We start from the raw sequence: 19,500 nt of genomic DNA, 5'->3' as shown, positions 1-19,500 counted from the left end.
TCTCTAGGGAAGGTCAATTTGTTCTCCTGCCTTAAATTATTCAGGCACCATTCTCTTCATGGCTATACCCTGAGTCACACAGATAGGTGTAAATTCGTGGATGTAAGGGATGTTAAAATGACCTTTAAAGCCAGCAGCACAGAGTCAGTCACTCCCCTAGCCCACAGTATTGCCTTTGGTGCCACTGTCAGAGACAGAACACTGGGCTAGAGACCCTTGATCTGACCCCATGTGGTACTTCCAGTGCGCTGCTCTAACTGCTGCTGCTTCGTGGCTCACTCCTAGGTCTCTGTAGCTATAATACATTTTCTCCTCAGTCTCATGGTCAGTTGAATGTTGGCTTAGTGAAGACCAGAACTGAGCTCAGCAGGGTGAAGACTGTGGTATCTCCTCTCACGTAAATCACGCAGCTCTCTACCTCTGTCATGGAGGATAACTCCAACTTTCCAGCTGCCCAAGCATGTAACTGTGGCATACTTTTTAATACACCTGCTTTTCTTTATTCATTCAGGCTGTTTCTAACTCTGATGCATGTGTCTTGATGGTCAATCCTAAAAATAATACTCTACAGCCCCAAACGGAAACTCATATTCATATAGCATTATATATTGGTAGCTTCACTGCTGCAGCCATGTTTTATGATTTTCTTGTTTATCATTCTCTTCTTTAAGTTCCATTAAAATCCTTTAACTAATATTAATTCATGTCCTCATATTGTATTGATGTCTTTAAAAGGTAATTATATGTAGCCTCTCCTATAATTTATTTAGACTTAAACTCTTGAAGACCTTATGGGTTCGTTTGACACTTTTTTTTTTTCATTTTCTTTCTAGGCATACCCCATTTATGAAGTTACTCCTAAATTTATTCTCATTCTCACTGTCAAGAATTATTTCTGTTAAACTGATTCCATCTTGATTTGTTGTATTTCTTTCTTCACAATCAGCCATCTTATGTTTAACTGTAACCTCAGCAGCATGAAAGGAATGATAGAGATAAATCATGTCCTTTCCAGTAAAGGACTAAATAAATATGAGCTAGCGCTAAGGTATTATATGATTGGACGTAATTTTTGATTGATTATAGGATAACTTATGGCATTTTAAGGACTAAAGAATTTTTTTATGTAATTCTGATTTGTCAGTCTGTGTTTTCTAAAGTACAGCGTTTGAATTATGATCAAACTTATTATTCTGAATTATAGTACAAGTACCAACTAATATTAGTAGATTGACATGTGAATTTAAATAAATGAATATAGTTTAGCATAAGGATGAATATAGCACAAAAAGTGAACATTGGTTCCTATCTTCTTCTTATGAACCAATTGAAAGGATATATTTTTTAAATTCTTAATTTTACATTTTAGATGATAAAACTCTTTGGAAGGTTTCTGAGGTTTGCTAATGGAATTTTGTTCTTGGTAGGCTCACAGTTCATATGGATGAAGAACTACGTGCTCTGGCTTTCAATACTCTGCAGGCACTAATGCTTGATTTTCCAGATTGGCGGGAGGATGTTCTTTCAGGATTTGTTTATTTTATTGTTCGTGAAGTGACTGATGTCCATCCCACGCTTCTTGATAATGCCGTAAAGATGTTGGTGCAATTAATAAATCAGTGGAAACAAGCAACCCAAATGCATAACAAAAACCAGGACTCACAGGTACCAAACTCTTTTGTAGTGTCTCTTTGTATGTGGTCAGTGGTAGATGACCAATGATGATGTTAAAACATATTGACTTTCTCAAAAACTAAAAGTTTTATTAGTTTTACTTCCTTTCAAAGTGTTTGTAATCCCTTAAGCAGAACTTTCCTATAGTTTATCTATTAAATACATAACATTTGCGTGTCCAACCTTTCCAACTTTCTTTCTTTGGTAATAATTATTTTTAGTTTTTATTTTTATTTATTTATTTAAAATTTTATTTATTTATTGGCCGCATTGGGTCTTCGTTGCTGCACGTGGGCTTTTCTCTCTAGTTGCGGCAAGCGGGGGCTACTCTTCGTTGCGGTGCATGGGCTTCTCATTGCGATGGCTTCTCATGTTGAGGAGCACAGGCTCTAGGTGTGTGGGCTTCAGTAGTTGTGGCACACAGGCTCAGTCCTTATGGCTCACGGGCTCTAGGGCACATGGGCTTCAGTAGTTGTGGCACGTGGGCTCAATAGTTGTGGCTTGCAGGCTCTAGGGCACGTGGGCTTCAGTGGTTGTGGCATGTGGGCTCAGTTGTGGCTCGCAGGCTCTAGAGTGCAGGCTCAGTAGTTGTGGGGAATGGGCTTTGTTGCTCTGTGGCATGTGAGATCTTCCTGGACCAGGGCTCAAACCCGTGTCCCCTGCATTGGCAGATGGATTCTTAATCACTGAGCCACCAGGGAAGTCCCGGTAATAATTATTTTTAAATGAACATAGAAATTAGAGGCAATTCTAGCTCACATTTAGGTTGTTTCCAATATATTTAAAGCTGATATAATAAAAAATTTTGGTAGCCTTTCAGCTGAGTTATTTGATTGTTTTATCAAAGGCACCAGTCCCCATTTCACATTACAGCATGTGTGCTTCTTAACCATAAAAGTTGCTCAAATTATTGATTTGTGATAATGTGTTAAGTCATAGAATCCTGGAATATTAGAGCTGGATCATCTAAGCCAACCCAGCTTCTCAACTTTTAAAGAGCCTACAAATCACAGGGGCCTGAGAATCTCTCTTTTTAACGAGCTCCTAGGTGATGCCACGTTGCTGGTCCACACTTTGAGTACAGAGGATACCATCCAATCCCCTCACTTTCCATATGGAAATGTTAGGCCAGTAGTGACTTTAAGTGTCAGCTCTAAGGCATTTACAAAGTAGCCAGAGAGTGATAGAACTTAGGTACAGAATTCCTGTTTAGACTGCCAATTAAATGCTTTTTTCACTATGTGACTATGACATTTTTATAAATTAAATGTTATTTAAATTTCTTGAGCTGAGACAGACCTATAGCCATCATTTTTATGATTTGCTTTACTCTTTAGTAATTGTTTTACTAGAATGTCTATACATACATATATTTTTTAACTTCTGTTTATTTTTCAAGCATGGTATGGTTAATGGAGCTTCTCATCCCCCTCCTCTGGAAAGGAGTCCGTGTTCCAATGTATTCCATGTGGTCGAAGGGTTTGCACTTGTCACTCTCTGTAGCAGTCGACCTGCCACTAGGAGATTAGCTGTCAGTGTCCTTAGAGAAATACGGGCTTTATTTGCACTTTTGGAAATACCTAAGGTAAGATTTAGACATCTCATCCAGCTACCTAATGAAAGTACTTAAAAACTCCTTTTGTCCATCCTTATTCCATTTCTGTTTTTACAGACAGGGATAATTTACTTTATAACAAGATCTTTTTGACAGGGTCTAAGCTCACCCACCTGCCCTCGATTCCATTTGTAACAAATAGGGCTAAAGTGAGTTTTAATGTTTACCTAGGTTTGACGGCTTTTCTGAAACATTCCTAAACATTTCTAGACATGTGATGTCTTTTTTATAGGGTGATGATGAATTAGCCATAGATGTGATGGACAGGCTGAGCCCATCCATTCTTGAGAGCTTCATCCATCTCACTGGGGCCGATCAGGTAACTTTAATGATTTTGTGCTATTCAATCGTGTGTTGGAACTTAAGACATATGTACATACATGAGTTTCTTTTACAAATGTCATGCATTAGAAAGTATTTTTGAAAATGGTAAAGGGCTTTAAAAATAAAAAATACTTTTAAAAAAGTGGCATACATACACACAAAGTGGCACTAGTTTATGCTATGGTCAGTACTCTTCCCACAGAAATAAAAATATTTCATCTTTGTAAAATTCCAACCATTCCAATCTAAAAAATTCCTCTTAAATCTGAAGCTGCTGTCGACTACTGTTTGCTATTTATTACGGTATATAATATTCTTGACCTATATATGCTGGTTAAAAGGCTATGGAGAAAATTTTTGTTGAAATTCGAAGCAAAAAATTGCGCTCTGCACCTTCAGTAACTGTATTTGTTTGCTTTGCCACGTAAATTTAAGTGCATAGAGTAAATATATAGTATTTTATGCCTGAGTCATATGTAATTTGACTCATTAAGATGAAGAAAAACACTTTGTCAACACATACATAAGAAAGCTGATGCCAACTTTCTTAGTCTGGCTTAGGGGAAGAAAAGATCATATATCAAGATTTCAAAACTGATATAAGAATAACCATCACACTTTACTACTTGAAATTATTTTCTTCCCGTTTTGGAATACCTGGACAAGAGGTTTCTGTGCTTTCCACGTAACACTTGGCTCTCATACCTCACGAGTTATATGTAACCAAGAGAGATATTAATAAATTTTATAAACCTAAGAGATGGTTATAAGTATGTGCAATTTAAAGCATTCTGTTTTAGATTATTAACCATGAATTGAGAAATGGACGGCTGTCTCTAGTGCCTAAAACAGTGCCTGACTCGGAGCGGGTACTTATGAATATCTGTTGAATGATCGAGTGAATTGGGCCTCTGTTCAGTTTAAGACTCCGGTTTTTGTTGTTGTTTTGTTGTCATTGTTGTTGTTTGAATCATAAGTAATTTGCTCTTAAGGTAAGTCTTTATCTCTTCAGTATAAGAGCTTTGAATATTATTGAGCAAATATTTGAGAATATGTACCTCTGGAGAGGAGCCCATTTCCCCGTCTGTTCCACTTATGCATATATAGGGTACATCAGCATGAAAGTTAATGGTTCATTTTTGAGTTCTCTAGCAGCTTCAGTATGCCCGTGAAAGCTGCATATTCATACATGAATTACATAAGTAGTGGTTCTCAAACTTTTTGGTTTATGGATCTTTTTTGAGACTAACACAAACTATGGAATCTCTCTCCAAAAAATTGCATGTACACATGTGCACAAAACAGCTTATATGCAGTTTCAGGAATTCTCTGCTTATATTACCACTGTTTAAGAACCTCTGTTCTAGAAACTAGCAATAGGCCACTTATAGTTAAAAGCAATTTATATGGCAAAACTTTGAAAGTTGTGAAATATACAATAATCGATTGGTTTTGTTTTTTTTTTCTCTGCATAGACTACTTTGCTGTATTGCCCTAGCTCAATAGATTTACAGACATTAGCAGAATGGAACTCTTCTCCTATTAGCCACCAGTTTGATGTGATTAGTCCATCGCACATATGGATATTTGCACATGTGACCCAAGGCCAAGATCCATGGATTATAAGTCTCTCCAGTTTTTTAAAGCAAGAAAACCTTCCAAAACACTGCCCTACAGCTGTGAGCTATGCTTGGATGTTTGCGTACACAAGACTTCAGTTGTTATCCCCACAAGTTGATATAAAGTAAGTTGTTTTTCTAGTGCAAGTTTTAAAATGTATAGACTGTCAGCCTTCATAAGGTATGCATTTGAAAAGTTCTACAAATTGGAAATCCCATAAATAACATGCCATAACATACTGGTATGTGAAGAAGGGAGATGAAAGTTGTAAAGGATCCAGTCTCATTATCCTTTCATTCTTTTCGTATAATTTGGTCTCACCAATTTGTAATCGTTCATTTACTTAATAACACACTGCTTGGTACGTAGTTTGTGTCCAGTGAATGGAAGAATTAATGAGGAAATCATCCAAAAATGAAAATGGATGTGAGTATAGATAAGTTTGTAGATAAAGGGTGAGAAGTGAAGGGAAACCGAGTTCAGTGACCTTACTTTTCCTGACAGCATTGTAAGGAAGGCCGTCCACTGTTAGGGATTCGTGATAATGACATTGGTTTTAGTTCTGAGGATAATGGTAAAGAGTTGGAGTAACTGGTGATGTGATGGAGAGTTGACCAAGGCTTTATAACTGCAGGTTAGTCTTGCTCTTAAATTTTAAAGAGAATTTATTTGAGTTTGGGTTCCTGATTTCACCTTATCCAACATGCCATTGATCAGATTGCACGGCATGAGTCCTCCTGTCATAACTTGACCATATAAACCCAACACCTGGATAAACTTAACACCTTCAGCTCATATTAAAGCCTGCACAGGGCTTCCCTGGTGGCGCAGTGGTTGAGAGTCCGCCTGCCGATGCAGGGGACACAGGTTCGTGCCCTGGTCTGGGAAGATCCCACATGCCGCGGAGTGGCTGGGCCCATGAGTCATGGCAGCTGAGCCTGCGCGTCCGGAGCCTGTGCTCCGCAACGGGAGAGGCCACAGCAGTGAGAGGCCCGCGTATCGCAAAAAAAAAAAAAAGCCTGCACAAACCTGGCTCCTCCAGTCTGTACTTTCTCCCTTACTTTCTATCAGTGCTATCCATGTACTTTATGTTGGAGCCAAAATAAACCTCTCAGAGTTCACTGAATGTGGTCTGCAGTGTCTATTCCGTGAGTTTTTGTTCACATGAACCTAGAATGCCTTTTGTTTTCTTTATGCCCTGCCCATATCTGACGCATCGCAAATTCCACCTTATTTTTAAAGCCTTCTCTTATATCTCCAACCCAGAGTAATTATTTCTTCTTTTGCATTTGTGTGTATCTATATGTACATATATATATATATAAACATATATACACACGCATATATTTTTTGTTTTTGTTTTTACTGTTTATATATATATATATACACATACATGTTAGTTATATATCTATGTAGATTCTCAGGTATTGTGTATTGGATGCTGGTTTTTTAAAGAAGATTGACACATGCCACCTTGTGTAACATTTATGAACTTATTTAGTCTCCTTTAATTACCATATTTTAAATTATAAGCGCCTCTCCTACCACCATTCCCTATATCCCCTTTCTGCTCTATTTTTCTTCATCAAACTTAGTGCCATCTGACATTGTTTTATTTCTCTATTATATATCTCCCCTAGCACACAATGATGGCAGTGATTTTCATTTTTTTAGCAGGTTTCTGTTTTTGTTTTTTTTACTGCTGTCACAGTGCTCTGAACATTTTTAAAATACTGAGAAACGACGAATCAGTGAAACGATATGTATTATTTATCAATAGATTATAAATCTATTGAAGGTGAGGAATAAAACTTAGTATTTTCCCTGTCTTTGTTTTGCTCTCAGTCCTTAATCCCAACAGAATTTTTGGTATTTGGAAAGATTTATGGAATTGTTCCAGAATATCTTATTGGTCTAATATCTCAAAACAGAAATTTGATAGAAGCCTTAAAAATGTAGATATTCTAGGGGAGGGGGAAGGGTAAGCTGGGACAAAGTGAGAGAGTGGCATGGACATATATACACTACCAAATGTAAAACCGATAGCTCGTAGGAAGCAGCTGCATAGCACAGAGAGATCAGCTCGGTGCTTTGTGACCACCTGGAGGGGTGGGATAAGGAGGGTGGGAGGGAGGGAGATGCAAGAGGGAAGAGATATGGGGATATAAGTATATGTATAACTGATTCACTTTGTTATAAAGCAGAAACTAACATACCATTGTAAAGCAGTTATACTCCAATAAAGATGTTTAAAAAAATGTAGATATTCTTTGACTCTGCTATTCCATTTTCAGGAATTTACTCAAGAAAATAATAAATCATTTATTATAATTAAGCATATAGCCAAATGTATAGTGTTGTGTATAATAGGGAAAAATTACTATTAGCTAAAATATCTGACAGTGAAAATATGGCTGTATCAATCATGATAATCTCTATGATATATGGTCATCAAAAATGATGTCATGGAAGTATATTAATTTACATGGAAGATGTTTAAATATATATGTTAAGTATAAAAAAGCATGTACAAAACAGATGAAACAGTATTCAATTTTTATTAAATGAAAGAGATGTATTTACACCTTTATTTTAATGTATATGAGTTGAAGATATGTAGAAGACTTACAGTGCTTATTTTGGCATAGGAGTAAAGGTGATTTTCATTTTGTTTTCACTTTTTTTCCCTACGTGGAGCATGTATAACAAGTTATAAAATGTGACCTGATAAAATATTAACTGTACTCACAGAAGTAATAGATTAGGTTAAAATGATCCTATAATGTGTTGTGTTTTTCAATCTAATATTTTATTCATTATATCTTATTCCGCCAAGATTCAGTGGTAGTAATAAAAACTGTATGCTAACCATCTCCCCTAAATTGATAGAAATTTAGCTTTAGTTTTAAAAAAAAACTTTTCAAAACATGTATTATTTATGTCTTCCTGTTTTCTTCTTCTTTTTTTCAGTAGCCCCATCAATGCTAAGAAAGTAAATACTACCACGAGCAGTGACTCATACATGGGCCTGTGGAGAAACTACCTGCTTCTTTGCTGCAGTGCGGCGACTTCCACGGCATCTTCAACATCTGCGGGTTCCGTGAGGTGCTCTCCTCCTGAGACGCTGGCGTCCACCCCTGATAGTGGCTACAGCATTGATTCTAAAGTAAGTTTTCTGCACCTGCCACTGAATCCAAATGGAAGCATAAAAATAATGTTTTAAAATTTCTTTTTCAGGACAATAAAATAACTTGGTTGAAAAGTGCATTAGTGGGCTTCCCTGGTGGCGCAGTGGTTGAGAGTCCGCCTGCCGATGCAGGGGACAAGAGTTCGTGCGCCGGTCCGGGAGGATCCCACATGCCGCGGAGCGGCTGGGCCCGTGAGCCATGGCCGCTGGGCCTGTGCGTCCGGAGCCTGTGCTCCGCAACGGGAGAGGCCACAGCAGTGAGAGGCCCGCGTACCACAAAAAAAAAAAAAAAAAAAAAAAAAAAAAAGTGCATTAGTTACTTGGACTAATACTGAAAATAGTTCAAGAAATCCTATTACTATTTTTATGGGTTCTTAGTTGGAATCAATAATGCGTAAAGTTTTTCTTTTAGAATTTCCCTGGATTATGTAGGGGTACAAATAACTTGAAAAGAATAGTGACAGTCTTCATGATATGACACTAAATATTATCAGGTAGTTGGAGGAAATTGACAAAACTTAACACCTGGGTGTCTAACTTTAACACTGATGACTCTTTTAGAAGTAATTTTTTTACTCATTTTTACAGATCGAGAGAAATAGGCCGATGGATAAACAGCCTATTATATGATGATGAGTGTCTGTAAGGAATTAAGAGACCTGCAAACCCCACTTCCATTAACGAACTTGTAGCGAGCCATTGGATAAATCATTTAACTTTTTTAGATTATGTACACCACAAGTGAATTTTGAAACGACTTTCATTCTAAAATGACACCTATCCATTGTCCTTGACCAAATACTGTTGAAATGTCAAATTATTTAGTTGGATGTACTATCATTAGTGGCTGCGATAAATATAATATTTTTTTTCCAGATTATTGGCATCCCATCCCCTTCATCTTTGTTTAAGCACATAGTTCCAATGATGCGCTCTGAGAGCATGGAAATCACAGAATCCCTTGTTCTAGGTCTTGGCAGGACCAACCCAGGAGCTTTTAGGTAATTATCTTTGCATGTTTTCTCTACGCCCTAAAATAGCAAATGTGGCTCCTTGGAGAGAAGGTGAGGTAGAGTACTTATTATCAGGATAGTAGCATATCAGTCCTGACTTTTACTAGTTAATTAGCCATTTAACATTTAACAGGTTATTTACTTTATCTGAGCCTTTATTTCCTCATTTTGATTGAGTAAATAACACCATATTTTCTTCAAAGAATGGTTATGGAAATCAAATATATATTATACATAAATACGTTCTAGAAATTATAAAATGCCATGTAAAGTTGTAATATTTTCCTACCTGATTTATTTACACAGTGATTCTGTTAGTTTGTAATCTTGATCTGTTGCCTAAAACTGTAGTTTTTTTCCCCTTCTTGTTCAAGAGAATGACTATCTTAAAAGAAGTATTTATGTACATATTTTATATTATTCTTGGTGTTTTTGATAGTCATAAAGCAAATTCTTCATTTTTGCCTGAGTTTCTGTTTTGTTACTGCCTGATGGATCCAGACTTTATTCTTTTGAGGTTGTCCTCCATTGATATGGGGTGACGTTTGATGTTTTGTCTCCAAGATAACATGTACAACAGAGAATAGATTAATAAATTGTAATATGTCTGTAGGTGTGGGGATAGCATTCATTATAAATGAAGTGTTGGAAGATAATTTTATGACAAGTAAACACACGATCGTGCTAATAGAAAAAGTGAGATACAAAAATGATCTCAGTTTCTTAAAAAACAAATCCCCATAAATAGAAACAATTCTGAGGCAGATACTTTAAATGTCTGCAGCAGTTTCTATAGATGATGAAATCGTGGATGGATTTTATTTTCTTCTTATTTTTTTGTATTTTCCCAATTTTCTACAACGAGTTACATTTGCAATTTAAAATCAGAATGTACACAAAACAACAAAAAGATTATTTTCATGAAGTTCATACCCTTTGACCCATTAATCTCCTTTGTAAGGATTAATCCTACGGAGATAATCAGAAATGAAATCAAAGATTAATGTACAAAGATGTTCACTGGACAGTATTTATTTAAAAAGTTAGATAAAATTTAATGAAACAGTAATAACTGAAAATGGTTAGGAAAATTATCAGTACTAGAGCATTACGAATTAATTAATGGCATGTGAAAGTGGTTATTGCTAGTGTTAATTAAAGAAAAAGGGATACTATTTTATATATGTTGGAGTTTCAACTACGTAAAATGTATGTGGGTTGAAAATGAATGAATAGATTGTATTTATGTCTACAAATTAGAATAGGTGGCCTATACCATTTTTTCTGTTTTCCAAATGTTCTACAGAGTGCATGTTATTTCACAATCAAAACAAAACAAAACAGGGAATTCCCTGGGGGTCCAGTGGTTAGGACTCCACGCTTTCACTGCTTAGGGCCTGGGTTTGATCCCGGATCGGGGAGCTAAGATCCCACAAGTTGCACGGTGTGGCCAAAACCAAACCAAAACAAACAAACAAAAAAACAATAAAAATTGTGTTTAAAACAGTAAGATTAGGGTTAACACTTGTTAGTTTACATCATTATATTAATATTTACATATTTCTACATGTCAGATTATATATTTAGCTATTAATTAAATGAATGTATATCATTTTTCTTCTAGGGAACTAATAGAGGAATTACATCCCATAATTAAAGAAGCGCTTGAACGAAGGCCAGAGGTAAGCTGTGTAGTTTTCTAGCATTAAATATTTATTTGGCAAACGCTTAAAATTGGCTTCTCTATTCTATACAATATAACAAAAGTTAGAAGTTCAGAAGTAAATAAGTAAATAAGTCTAGTGCAGTTTTCAACATTTTAAAAATGTGTAGAACTCTTCCCCCCCCCCCCCACAGGAGGTCCTACTCAGAAACCCATTCTGTAATACAGATATGTAATTGCTCTACCTGAAGTTAGGATGGTCAGAGTCTGGATTGGAGCCGCTCACCTTCTCTGTAAACGACCAGATAGTATTTCCATCTTTGCAGGCCATCCTGTCTCTGTTGCAGCTACTCAGTTTTGCTGCCTAGACAACTAAACAAGTGGGTGTTGCTCTGTAGTCCAATAAAACTCTGTTTATAGTTACTGGCAGCAGTGGGTCAGATCTGGCCTGAGGGCTGTGTTTTGCCAGGCCCAGGTCTAGAGATCCCCAAATCTACACATGAGGTTCAGAGCAACTTTCAAAAGCCACGTGTCTTTTGGGACAGAAGATATGTAATCCATAATTATAACAATTATTCTGCACTTAAATAAAGTCATAGATAAAGGGTTACGTGAGCTACGAGAAGAAAGCCTCTGATTCTGCCTGTGGTGTAAGAGAATGCTTTATAGGTGAAGCATGACCTTTGAGGTGAATTTTTGAAGCATAGTCCCCAGTGGACAAGCAAGAGAAAGACATTCTAGGTAGAGGAACGGCATTTGCAAACTTTATTTAAAAATTTTGGACATTGCAGATTTTTCTTTGTAATTATGTCATGGGGAAAGTGACTGAATGTTAGGCTGGAAAGCAAAAAAGGAACTATCTTATGAAAGGCTCTTGGTTTCAGCTTTATCCAGTAGACCAGTGGCAGTGCCCCATATGGCAGTGGAATCTGAGAATTCGCTGGGAGAGCTTGCTAAAAATTATAGATTCCTGGGACTATTCAATGAGGATCCCTGGAACAGAACTCAGAAATCTATTTTTTAAAGCACCTTATATGAGTCTGATGTAGAACATTGAATGAGAGTCACTGCTATTAATGTTGGAGATCCTCTGAGGAATTTTAGCAGGAGAGGGAGATGGTGACAATAGCTACGTTTTATAGGGACCTTAAAACAGCATCTGTAATTCTTTACTCCTCGATTGTAATTCAGCCCTGTGGAGTAGTGATAGTATCTCCATTTTGTAATTGATTAATTTTTGTTTCAGATTGATCGTGTTGGTTACAGTGCAAAATGATTTATTAGAGCAAAGTGGAATTGGAAATAAAATTAAGTAGCAATATTTGTACTTACAAATTTCAGGGCAAAAAGTCATCTTAGCAGGTGAATAGATGTGCACAGTGATGTGCCTTGAATGTATGATATATTTTGAGAGCATTAGATTCACAATCTTTCTATGGACACAAAGTGAAAACAGGTCGACTAAAACTTTGCAAAAATCCTCAAAGATGGTTAAAAAACCATTTCATTCAATATGAATTGCAGCAAACTTCATAAGAGCTAAAAGAAACAGTAAATTTAATGAATTGGTTATCCACACATTGACCTGCTTTTGGAAGGTAGAAAACTGGATTGTGGACATGAAAGTGAATGACTAATTTTTAATTGCTCTGTATTATGAAAATTATATCATAAATGACATAATGAGCTATAGAAGAAAGTGCTATAGGAGATGAATTATATCTTACCATTATATGAGTTTCTGTTAGAAGCAGAATCAAGTTAAGATGTTACAGCTATTACCCTAGGCGTTAGTACTTTGGCCCTACTAAGACAAACATATTAATCCGTGCCATGATGATCAAAGAAATTTGTTTTTGTTTGTATTTTTGTGTGTCAGAATTAATTGTTAAGTGAAAAACCATGGCATGAGCAAAATCTGTGGGGTTTCTCAGTCCCCTGTGTGATATTTTCCCTGCCCTTCTGTCATATTATTTGGGAGTATCTTAGGGATTCTTTACCATCCAAAGGGAACAGTTTACTAACTGTTTCAGTTCCTCTAAAGTTGTCAGATTAGCAAATCTGACCTAAAAGTAACTGTAAAGTGTAGAATTTTATTTTCTCCCCTCATACGTGTTACTACTGTGTAAAATGTCATTTGATTTTATTTGGCTCGTTAATTTCAAACTATCCACACATACCTTTTTGATGCAATACCACCAGAGTGCCCAAAATCTACCTTGCACAAGCAAAATAGTGAGCCCCCAAGCTCTAAGACATTCACAGTATTCTTTCCAAGTTACCCCAGCAACTTTTCTGTCAACTTCCTTGAAGGATTTTTAATTAACATCTTTGTTATCTTTGGAATAGAACATGAAACGACGCAGGCGTCGAGATATTTTACGAGTACAACTGGTACGAATATTTGAACTGCTGGCAGATGCCGGTGTCATTAGTCACAGGTTAGTATTGGATTTTGACTTTTTAAACTTTTTTAAAACTAGGGACCGTAATATTTTTTTCTCTGAGGAAATACAGAAAAGCACCTTTGCAACAACAAAAAATCTGTACCACTATAAACATTATTTACCAAAGATGCATCTGGTACATTAACCCATGGCTAAAAAATGTATTGAAGTTCTACCACTGGTACATACTGCTTCAGGCAAAAATTGGGTGTAATGTTCTTATGATTTTAATATTTTGGAGGATCTAGTAATCTAGGCAAGTGGACAGTAGCCTTTTTTTTTTTCTTTTGGTGTCCGATCTAACTATGTCTTACCTTGTTCTTAAGATCTATTTCTTCTGGAGTTGTAAAAATCATATATTTAAAGGCTAAACATTTTAAGGTTTGCAAATTTATTTCAATCAACTATTAATCTATTGTGCTGAGAAAAATTATGAAATCCAAAACCATAATTCTTGTTTCCACCCTTTACAAATAAAAAACATAAAACCTGAGCTTATTGTTGACACTAAGACCATCCCCTTGCGGAAAATTCCATCAGCTTTATGTTGAGAAATAACTATTTCCTTAAGAAGGTAATGGTGTTGCCTGACCATTGAAGGAGGGAGAAAAAAGGAATCTGACCATTTCCAAAAAGGATAACTGAAAAAAGATCCTGAAGAAAAAAGTAGTAATAATCAAACAAGTGTTGTATTTATTGTTACTTTACCATTTGTCCTGATCATTTTTTCTCAGTGTGCCTAACACCTTTCATATTTAGCATTGAATGCTTTTGACAAGTGCTTTCAAAATATAGCTTTAATCAAAGAGAATTTAAACCATTGATTTACTATGATAGTAAATGAAAATAAGAAAAGAGAAACATCACTGTTTTTTTTTGTCCTCCACAAAAATAAAACAGTGGAAGTTAGCTAAAGTGAATTTGACACTGAACTTGATGCAAAAAATTAACCTAATACACATCTGAATCCTTTTTTCCTTGATTGCTTTTAATGTAATGTTAGTAACACAGTTGCATGTTTTGTTTTTGGATTTGTCTTTTTTTTTTTTCTCCCCAAGAGAAGTCAATATAAAGTTATCCATTATGGACCATTATGGACTTTTTATATTCTTGCTTAAGGAAGAAAAGATGAATTTTGAATGGCAAGACAGCAGGGATCTTTAATTTGTTCACCCAGTCGATCCTATGTGCCTGATTCATAGTAGGTACTCAGAGTTTATTCTGGGCCAGGTTATAGTCTACTAAATTGGTTTCCCAGCCACTAAGAAGTCATGACCCAGAGTTTAAAAAACATTCATTTAAGGAATAAAGGAAATAATTTCAGAGTGAATACATTCAACATATTTTTATTGTTGTAGACTGATAGTTTTAATATGCTCTAGTACCATTGTTGCTTCTTTCTCTTATTTTCATGGCTGTAGGATATTTATAAAAAACTATTCGCAGCTATGAAAAGCATATTTAAAGTCATACATTCTAGAGGTATTTTTCAAATATAACAAGGAGAAGTTAAGCAAATTACTAAAATGCTCTGAAGTAGCTACTGGTCATGTGCTTAATAACTGATGGAATAAGACTGGAATCCAGGACTTGTGACTCTAACCAAACGATCCCTTTGCAGCCAGTAGGCTTCAGGCCCGGGACCTTGGCCTCAAAGAGAATCTTACTGTAGAGATTCTTGGGGCAACTCCCAAAGTCTAAAGAGAAGATTTGAAAACCAGCTCTCTTACTTGAATTCTCTTAAATTTTTGTATCCCCGGTAATACCTATGCCAGAATCTTGCTGAGAATAAGTACCTAATGGATATTTGATTGATTATGTTAAAGGTATAATATGAAAATGCGGGGCAACTATGCGAACATACAGAATTAGTCTTTCCTCTCTCTACCTTCTAAACTGATCCTCCCTACCCCATGTGTCTCCGTATTTCTTTATTTTAAAAAGCAATATATTTTGATGGAGAGAAAATAACATTTAGCACTCACAATAGGTGATTGAAGTTGGGTATGGAATTGAATAATGTCAATTACATTTGCAGTTCCTTGATTATGAAGCACCATGTATTTTTATATTTCAGTAAGCCAAAATCTTGTTCATTCAATTTTTTTATAAGTTGCACAGTGCTACGACTATGCAAATTTTAATATATATTATTCTGATTTTGATTATGAGGAATTTATTTTGACTTAAATTATAATTTAAAATCACATTTTCTTTACCATGTATTTCCTTTAATATTTTCAGTGCAAGCGGCGGCCTTGATAGTGAAACACATTTCCTCAACAACACTTTATTGGAATATGTAGATTTAACTAGACAACTCCTGGAAGCAGAAAATGAAAAAGACTCTGACACCCTGAAGGATATACGATGCCATTTCAGTGCCTTAGTGGCGAATATCATTCAGAATGTTCCAGGTACGATTTTTTAGCTCCTCAAACCACTAATGAATATTAAGAGACCATCGTATTATTTTCTCCCACCGAGGTTTTGTAATCTATGTTGACGAGCAACTTGTGAACATATGAAAAATATGTCAGGGTAACACGGATAGCAAGAATTTGTTTTACCTTTGAATTAGTATCAATGACTAGAAATCAAAAAGCAACCCAACATAGGTTTTCAACGACAGTCAAGACACTAACAAAAATCTGAAGAAATCAGTAGAATAAACTCTTTGGACAAACTTGTTCCAGACACAATGAGCGAAGAGCATAATGCTCCAAGTGGTATTTGAGAATAGAATTAACAAGATACATTTGACTAATGGGAGAAGGGTATAGGCACAGAAGTAGAGTATAATAAGGATACAGTGTGACTCATGATTCGTTTAACAGATGTGTGCCTATTATTGAACACATACTACGTGCCAGGTACTGGTTGAGGCAGCAGGAAGATTACGATATGCAATTGCATTTTAAAAAGTCATAAATACTTTACAAGTGTAAAAATGTGGTTATAGCTTTTGATATAAAATGTAAATACAAATGTTTCTTTTTCTTTCTATGAAAGAATTAAAGTTACTTTGTTACCTTAAAAAGTATATGCAAATAGTTGACTTTTAAAGTAAGATAATGGTTGTATTTTATAGGAGGGTCCTGTAAGCACTTCTTTAGATACATTAATTTCAAGTGCAGAAAACCTATTTTGAACTGTAGGGGCAAATGATGCTATATAGAGGAAAAGAGCCTTTCTTTCCTCTAAATTTTTTGATCTGAATTCAGCTCACTGATGTAAAGATGTAATTTAGTCCATTACTCAACACTTGTCTGCAACTTCCACATTGGTTCATTACGGTACTATTGAGTTTCTTCAACAAGAACGGATGCAGAGAACTTGTAGAATAGATTTTTAAAGTGGAAAGAATCCTTGGAAATCATCTAAACCAGCAGCAAAGGGCAGCAGAATGGGTTTGGACTCCAGGCCTCACACTTTACTACAAGTAGATCAGCTCCCCTGTTGTCAGTTATGTATATCAAGATTCCATGTAATGATCCTTTTATAGCTGAAAAGAGCTTGTATGGTCCAAAGCCCTCTCTTACCAATGAACCAAGATCCAGAAGTATGTTATGTTAATGTTTCGGCAAGGTTACCATGTAGCCAGCAACAGCCCATGGAGAAGCAGGGTCCCGACTCTCAGCTCTGTGCCAGCCTTCAGGCAGCATTGTGACTGCCGTGGAATTCTGCTTGCCAAGATGCCGTATTTCATATAATGCTGCATCTCACATAACACTGCACTACATGATGACATGCACTGCAACTTTATTCCTGTTATTTGCATATATATAAATAATTTCTGTTACTCTGGAGGTTTGCAGTAGGTTAAAATGAAAGCTTTTGCTTTCTTCTTTTTATAATATATATTCAGTAACAGAGTTGACATGCGTATTAAGGAAAAAAGAAATGGAAATAATTTTTTCTACCTATTTTTTATTTACAGTACACCAGAGAAGAAGTATTTTTCCTCAACAGAGCCTTCGTCACAGTCTGTTTATGCTGTTCAGTCACTGGGCAGGTCCTTTTAGCATCATGTTTACGCCCTTGGACAGATACAGTGATAGAAATATGCAAATTAACAGACATCAGTACTGTGCACTAAAGGTATTTACCTAGAAATCTGATTTCTTTTTTCTTATGTTAAGAGTGGAGTTAAATTTTTTTGTCTCTCAGTGCCTGGTGTTATAAAACGGATAGGGATTTCTTCAGAGTACCTGAGAGAATATACATTTGCCTGCTGTATTCAAACATTTATACTGTAGGTTTATTTAAATGTACAAAATACAATGCAGAAAAGTTCCAGAATCTACCAAAATTGGGAGCCATTCTCTTAAAGAACTGAGGATTGCCTCAAAGGAATAACTATTTTTTTCCTACTTAAGTACTTACTCTTGGTCTTTTTTTTTTTTTTTTTTTCCTCTTCTCCTCAAATACTGTTCAAACTCCATGCCTTATCTGGTATCACGATATTTTCATACTACTCATAGTAAATTTCTTCATTTCAAAAGTTACTATTTTGCTTTTCTTTATAAAGAAAAAAATTAACGATATTGTGGCTACATAAGCATGAGTAAAATATCCTGCCTCTTCTCATTAAGCAACCAACATTTAACCTCTTAAATGTTTTAAATGTAATTCTAATATTATTGTTTGAAGGCTATGTCTGCTGTACTATGTTGTGGCCCTGTTGCAGATAATGTAGGACTTTCATCAGATGGATATTTGTACAAATGGTTGGATAACATTTTGGACTCTCTGGACAAAAAGGTACTTATGACAGTTCCCTTAAAATTCTATAATCAATTGTCATTGCAGTATTTAGAGTTATCGTATGGCCCACTGAACATATCTTTTTAACATAAGCTAGGTTAGAATTACAGGCAAAAAAATATATTATGTAAAATTAAATAGGATACCATAAACTACGAGATTTGTAATTCTTATTTAGTACTCATTTGAATAATTTTAATTTCCCTTTTATATTATAGGATTAATACAGTAGTGTGTGTATATATATCACAATAGAGTTCTGAGTCAATAAAAGAATATTAATTGTGGAATACATTGAGCTCCATGGAAAAATACGTTGTTTGCTATGTTCAGTTGAATTTTTTTTGACCACTCTCCAATTAATCATTCTTTCTTGACTTCCTTACTCTCATTCTGTACACACACAGACTTCACAGTTTAAAATAGGACTTAACATTTTTTCCCCTCAAAATAATTTTTCTACTGGGTTATCAAAAACAAGAATAAAGCTTGATAAAAATAACTGGAGAGGTTAATAAATCACTCTCCTGAAAGCACTTAATCACTGTTCATATTCATCAACCACCTCCGGGGCTCTGCTGGAGAAGAGAATTGTACTTCTAAGAGTCTTATATAAAAAGCAGGAGACCAAGCATAATTTTTCCACGTTGGTTTTTCTGCTGGCTGAATAAAATGAGAAAGAGTTGAACAAAAGGAGGCTTGAGTTTCGTGATTCAATACAGTGACTATATGCACTATATTATTTTAATTAAAATATAGAGGAGTAGATGAATAATATATCCCTTTCTCTGTTCTGGGCAATTTTGTGACCTTTACTTAGGTTCATCAGTTGGGCTGTGAAGCAGTTACATTACTGCTGGAGCTGAACCCGGATCAGAGCAACCTGATGTACTGGGCTGTGGATCGCTGTTACACTGGTTCCAAGAGAGTGGCAGCTGGCTGCTTTAAAGCCATAGCTAATGTATTCCAGAACAGGTACTCTAGATACTACTGTCTTTCATATTTTATTTAGCTTTCCTTAAAAAAGAAAACCTGTCCTTTTGAACTCAGAAATAATAATGAACCAGTACTTTCTTTCCTTAAGTGCTAACAAAATTTAACCAAATACGGATAATGATCCCCATGCATCTGTTGTACCTAATTGCCTTAAAAACAAAAACAAAAACACGCAGTCATCTCATAGGCTTAGC

General features: G+C 35.6%; 1 protein-coding gene across 1 annotated transcript in view; it reads left to right on the top strand.

The window, feature by feature from the left end:
- Positions 1-19,500, top strand: part of FRYL (FRY like transcription coactivator) — a 234,344-nt gene that overhangs the window by 147,633 nt on the left and 67,211 nt on the right. The window contains exons 20-31 of the mRNA XM_030880492.3: positions 1,428-1,665; positions 3,074-3,259; positions 3,522-3,608; positions 5,089-5,357; positions 8,204-8,399; positions 9,297-9,421; positions 11,058-11,115; positions 13,446-13,537; positions 15,788-15,960; positions 17,484-17,644; positions 18,197-18,307; positions 19,131-19,285. Of these exons, the coding sequence (XP_030736352.1) occupies positions 1,428-1,665; positions 3,074-3,259; positions 3,522-3,608; positions 5,089-5,357; positions 8,204-8,399; positions 9,297-9,421; positions 11,058-11,115; positions 13,446-13,537; positions 15,788-15,960; positions 17,484-17,644; positions 18,197-18,307; positions 19,131-19,285 (1,851 nt within the window). The remainder of the gene's footprint in view (positions 1-1,427; positions 1,666-3,073; positions 3,260-3,521; positions 3,609-5,088; positions 5,358-8,203; positions 8,400-9,296; positions 9,422-11,057; positions 11,116-13,445; positions 13,538-15,787; positions 15,961-17,483; positions 17,645-18,196; positions 18,308-19,130; positions 19,286-19,500) is intronic.

The sequence above is a fragment of the Globicephala melas genome, chromosome 5 (assembly GCF_963455315.2).
Source record: "Globicephala melas chromosome 5, mGloMel1.2, whole genome shotgun sequence".
NCBI lineage: Eukaryota > Metazoa > Chordata > Mammalia > Artiodactyla > Delphinidae > Globicephala > Globicephala melas.
Note: the sequence above shows the minus strand (reverse complement) of the source record. Positions and strands in the feature narration are given on the sequence as shown.